Here is a 6,277-nt window from a genome sequence, read left to right on the forward strand (position 1 = left end):
ACGTATGTTATCAGAAAACTAGTACTAAAATAATCACTATTATCTTTAGCCCCACAATGGGCACCAAACTGTTAACCCCGAAAAATGTGAGTAACAATTAAAGATAATTTGTGGTTTTAAAGATACGTGATATATTTTAATACTAGTGATTAAACAAGTAATATTGAGCTTAAGTGAGAAGAAATAATGAACCAAATCAATGTTGCTGAAACAGTAAAGGCCTCGAGTTCGTCTATCCAGGGACCTCGAGGTCAGATAAGACCAAAAAAGTATGAACAATAAAGTAAAGACAATAAAGTTAAAGAGTAATTGCTGAGCACGTTAAATAAGAAAAGAATAAGAATGTTCTATTGTTGTGGATAATCTGATGCTTACAAAATGATTGGGGTCCCCTTTATATAGGAGGAGAAAACCCTAATATAGTACCTTGCTCATAAAGGTAAAGAATCCTATTGGTACAGGTGCATGACGGTCTAGTACGGACCTGTACTATTTTGTACAACTCTTATCCTATAATTAATGCCCATATCCATGTGTCCTTGAGAAATTTCCGTTTTTTCTTGATTGACTTCGAGATTATGCTGTCCTCGATGTATGTCGTGTCAGGCTTTTGATCAGCTTCCTCGAGGTAGGTGTTCCTTAGCCGGATCTGTCCCACGCCTCGAGTCTCCTGGACTCGAGTCTCCCCGGTTTAAAATTTCAAAATCATACTCCTTGATTTTGACAGTATACAAATGATATATGTAAGTTCTGCAATAACTGAACTGTCTGGTGGTCATATGGCAATTAATAATATCTGATAAGGTAGATGTTGACTAAAACCCCGACACATTCCCATGGTTAGTCAATCCTCATTTAATGAAGACAGAAGAGATCGAATGAATGCTATGTGCACATTTTAATTACTAGCTCTGGATATACTTAATCATGTGATATAGTGCATAAACTAACCAACTTAACATGTTATTCCCTAACATCATTGAAAAGAATGCCTTCTGTCGGACGTAGCTCTACCTGCTGATTATGGGCCATTATTTCAGTTTAGTTAGTTGATAATATATTTATTAAACATATTAAAATATGCATCGGTTGAAGATTCTCCATCTGCCAAATTAATAATGTGAATTACTAGTTGTTGACATAGGCATAATATTCTTGGTTCTCTCTTGGACTATATATTAAATATAAATATATATACAGTCCCTTGTTCTCGTATGTATGAAAAACTGAAAATTGATGAGTAGCGTGATCTGAGAACATGGTCCATGGTTTTTAAAGTCTGCTTGAAATAATTAAGTGTATTTTTTTTTGCTTCTTTTTCTTCGATGTTCGATATTCACATTGGATTCAATTAAATTTGAATTCGCATTGAAAAGTCTGGCATTAAAGGTAAGATGCTCCCTAATTAACAAAGGCGATTCGAACTTATAATCCCTAATAAAGGAGAAAGGAGTATTTATCACGCTACAAATCCTTAGTAATTAAAAGCACTAATTGCTTGTTCAGGACCGAAGGTCTGACTAATAAAATTTGGGGTTTTCGGTGGAAGTTAAAAGCTAAGTCTGTGTGCTTGTAACCACTGAATGAAGGTTACGTACATCGATTAGTTAAATAAATACTGTATAAGCCCTAGTTGTGATAACTAAAGAATATTCATAATATGGTACGTCAGTGCTTATACCCAAAACTCAAGGTTCATCAGTATTTCATGATCCAAGAAAAAGATAATTGATCCATTGGACTTAAACAGGAATCTTTCTATTTCTGAACAGTATGCATGAACATGTAGCTGTGATGCTTATCTACTTGATATTGATCATTTAGTTAATTTCTTAAGTTAGCTCTCCTAGGCTAGGTTAAACCCCTAACTCCCATGACATTGTACAATTTTTTCGAGTTATAGGTGTTTTGATAGATCCAAGTTCAACATTGTGAATACACATTATAGGAGAAGAAAAATACTGGTAAACTCTGTTATCTTATATATTGAATTAACCTGATCTAGGGATGACATTGGCAAGCTCATTAGATGTCTCATGTCTGTATAATCACTTAGTCCTTGTATGGAGCAATTTTGAAGCGGACCTAGAAATTTAATTTTGTAAAATTACTACATCTATAATATATACTTCTTTTGCATATTTAGCAGGGCTGCTTAATTTATTTTTCAAATTCTTTTGACATTCAAAGTTAGGGCTATAATCTATATTGCACGAACTCTTCAAATGTTATTGTATTCGTGTCAGATCCTACAAAAATATACTACTATTTTTGGAGAATCCGACACGCATTCGGCAACATTCTCGTGTCCTAACAACATGGGATATAATCATAGATATTTCAGGTTAATGAGGATCGGAGTAAAACATGGCTTGGCGGAGACGCGTTTCCAAATTGTTGCTTCATTTGACAGCTAATTAACAACGACAAAATACTAAATTTTCCCCTGCTAGTATGATCAATTTTAAGTTTTCAATAGACCCTTAACGGGGGCGGATTTATAGCCTAATTTATGAGGCACGTAAACACATGGTCTTCCTCCAAATTAGGTATTTTATGCATATATTTACTAGAATTAATCTAATATTATTTGCTAGAACTCATGCTCTAAAGAGGCTAAATGATGCACTTGGTTGAATGTTTAGTTGTTTACCAAGAGAAGCAGGATCAATTCCCACTTAATACTTCTTTTTTCTTCTTTCTTTAATAATGCACTCATATTATAAAAATCCTAGATCCGTCTCTGCCCTTAACCATCCCAATTTCAGCCGCGTCTACTTTTGGCTAATTGATTTCAATTTTAATTTGGGCTTACATTTTTTGAGCACCGCCATTTTTATTTTTTTTTTGGACCAATGTATACACAATTCCTCATCCATCGAAAAGAAAAAAAGTGAGAATGCGCCACTAGATGATAGGGATTTAGCTTTCAAGGACAAAATACGGTTTTGAAAATATGATTTTTATTAAATGAATTCGATTTTCAAGAACATTATGTTAAAACAAAATTAAAAGCTACCAAAATTTGTGAGTTGAAACAAGGGAAAAGATAAGGGTAGCAAACACTAGTGCGTTAGCTACTGGCCACAATTTAAGCACAATATTTGGGTTCACATAGCCTAATTACTGACACAAAAATAGGTAGTCATTAAAAAAAATACAGCCATTAGAATAATTAAGAGGAAATCATAACTTAAGTCTAGGGTGTTCGCGTCACACCTAAGATTATAGTTACATATTTAAACATAATTAATTTTGGAGGCCACTAGGCCAATGATAAGACAGGACAAATTTGAAATGCCCTCATTTCTCTTGAGACATTCCCTTGAGAAAGTCTCTTGCACCAATCCCTATAACCTTTGCATCCGATCTCTTCATAATCCTTAGCCTTTTGCATGACTCACTGAACATTCTGCAAATTCATACAATTTCTTTAGATTTTTTAAATACAGCAGATATCCAAGAACATAATTCAGTATATATATATATAAGTTAACTGATCTATCTTCTCTGATTCATTATTATAGTACTTTTTCAATCGCGTAATTAATAGCTTAATTCTTTTTTCAGTTATTTAAACTCAGCAGAAGATAGCTATAGTCAGGGGCGGATCCGGCCTATTATATGTGGGTTTCCGTGAACCTATTAGCTTTTGCATATACCCTGTATATATATTAAAAAATTCACTAAATATCCATAATGATCTGATTGTGAACTCAGTTACTTATTGTATATTTTCTTAAGGTCGCTATAGGAACCATAAATTTTAAATCCTGAATCCGCCTCTAGCTATACCTTATACCAATTCTGCGTAATTTTTACAACTATTAGAGCATGAAACCAGACTCTGTTGCTAGATGATATGGGGGGAATCTTTTTGTAATTTGTAAGAGCAAGATCTATCACAAAACATATGATGTATATATCCTACAAATTATTTTATAACTTTTAATTTTAATGCCAAAATGTAAACTAATGTCTTTCTTAAATTCCAACAAGTTAAGTGATAGATATTAGTTAATGCAATAATTAATCGAAGATTTATCTAGAATCATGCTTTATATTGTTAGGAGCACTTCATATGAATTTTTTTTATGCAAGTTCAAATTTAATCGGACTTCAATATAAAGGTCGGATTGAAAAAAATAAAGCAACTTACTGCCATGGAACATCTCCAAGAAGCATCCAATCTCCATCTTTGTCTTCATAGATCGGAACGTACTCTGACTTGTCCGCATCCTCCAATGCTTCCCCTGTCACAATTCAACTTCTCTTTAGTTCCTTTTTGTCTTTTCTTTTCTTTTCTTTTTTAATTTTAAATGTTACGAACTGATGGAGTAAATAATTAATCTACACTGTTACACAATTAATTAATCGCTTATAAAATAATTACAGATAAAATTTTATATGAGTATTAGTTGCTAATATGAAAAATAGTAACTAATATATGAGTTTAAATTCTATGTAAAACAAATATTTTCACAATCATATCGCATATAAGAAATCACAAGCAAATCTCTATAATAAGCATTAATTGGTAATCTAAAGAAAATAATAAGTAATATTCTATTACAAGTTAGTCTCCGTGTGAGCTATAGGTTACGAGTTCGAGCCGTGAAAACAGTCACTAATGCTTGCATTAGGAGGGTAGACTGTCTACATCACACAAGTACGATTCTTCCCTAAACTCTGTGTAAACACATGATACTTTGTGTATTGAGCTGTCCTTTTCATGCTATTACATGTTAAACTACATTGTAAAAATCTTTACCGTGTCAATATAAAAAAAATTACATCGTCCGTGTACCTAAGTTAAGTCATTTTTCTCTTTCCAACAACAAACCTAGCGGGTTCCCTCAGCAAATCATTTCTCTTTCCAGGATTGATATTATAATAACAGTAACTTCACTTGCCTAAATAAACCTCGAGGGTACAAAAAAAACATGTAAGAAACACACTAAATTAATGATTAAGAAAGTTAACACTAACCAATTCCATAGCAGTCAAAGAGCTTCTCAAGAGCCATAACAAGTTGAGAATAGTCCTTGTGATTGCTCAAATCAACTTTCCTCAGAAATGGCGCACCATCCATACTAACTTTAACGTACATTTTAAAACTGTTCTTTTTCCGATAAGAACAAACCGGCGGCCACCCCACAACTTGATTCTTGTTTTGACAGTACTTATAATTATCATCATCGTAATTAACGTTGTTGCTGCTGTTTTGGTCACTGCTTGTAATTTCAGAATACACCCTTTTCTTCTCACTTTTCTCTATTTTCCCCCCAGGAAGTCCCAACCTGAGTTCAGTAATTTCAAGTTCTGTTGCCATTTCCTTTTTTTCCTTCTTCTTTCACTTTGTTTCTTTTTCTGCGTTTTGAAGAGTGGGATAGTTGGTTTGAATTAGTTGATTGATAAATAAAAGGAGTAAAGTTTAGTATATATTTATATGAGAATACAAATACAAAGAAGAGAAGACAGGGTAGGAGCAATGCCAGGTAAATTAAACTTAATGGTCGGTCACATGAGATACAATGGTAGGGAACTATATTCTACGTACCTAATTAAACACAAAATAATATTCCCCCCCCCCCCCCCCCAAAGTTGGCTAAAATTTCTATGGAAGCAGGATCGTAGGGTTCTTGATTTTTCTACGAATTTTTGAAGATTTACTTGTGACCGTTTGATATTGTTTAAAAAAAAAAAAAACAGGCCATGTGATCTCCCTGATAGAAGGGTTCCCAATATGTATGTAGTATATATAGACACAACAATATATATATATATATACGTGTGCAAATAAATAAAGATGCAATACATATACACGCGTAATCATTTCACATATGGACTAGCTAATTGAGCTTTGACAAATATGAAGAAGTAATTGAACATAAGAAGAAGTTAGGAAATTCAACATAATTTTTTTAAGAAGAATTAATCCAAATAGACATTCACCCAATCACTTAAATTAAAAATAATCAATAAAAATATAATATATGCATAATTTATGTATTATATGTGTATAATTACATGTAATTTTCGAGAATAAGTATTACTTGACAACCATTGATAAAAGATGACTCCGCCACGATAGTGAGGCCTGGAGAATACTCAGGGAAAATAGTAAAATACAATGTAAATTGTACTATTTTTTTTGGCCTTGTTTGAAAAAACTGAGAACCGTAAAACAAAATGAATATTTAGGAATTGAAGTAGTCAGGAAATTAAATAAGTACTGCATACTGTCAAAATTATACTCCCTTGATTCCACTTTATG

General features: G+C 32.8%; 1 protein-coding gene across 1 annotated transcript; it reads right to left on the reverse strand.

Moving 5' to 3' along the window:
- Positions 1-3,032: 3,032 nt before the first annotated feature.
- LOC104231359 (auxin-induced protein AUX22-like) lies at positions 3,033-5,536 on the reverse strand. Its single transcript, XM_009784339.2, has 3 exons — positions 4,990-5,536; positions 4,160-4,253; positions 3,033-3,412 (listed from the first exon to the last, which is right to left on the reverse strand). Exons 1-3 carry the CDS (start codon positions 5,330-5,332, stop codon positions 3,304-3,306), a joined length of 546 nt encoding a protein of 181 aa, XP_009782641.1. The 5' UTR covers positions 5,333-5,536; the 3' UTR covers positions 3,033-3,303.
- Positions 5,537-6,277: the final 741 nt, after the last annotated feature.

Source organism: Nicotiana sylvestris, chromosome 3, assembly GCF_000393655.2.
Source record: "Nicotiana sylvestris chromosome 3, ASM39365v2, whole genome shotgun sequence".
In the NCBI taxonomy this organism is placed as follows: domain Eukaryota; kingdom Viridiplantae; phylum Streptophyta; class Magnoliopsida; order Solanales; family Solanaceae; genus Nicotiana; species Nicotiana sylvestris.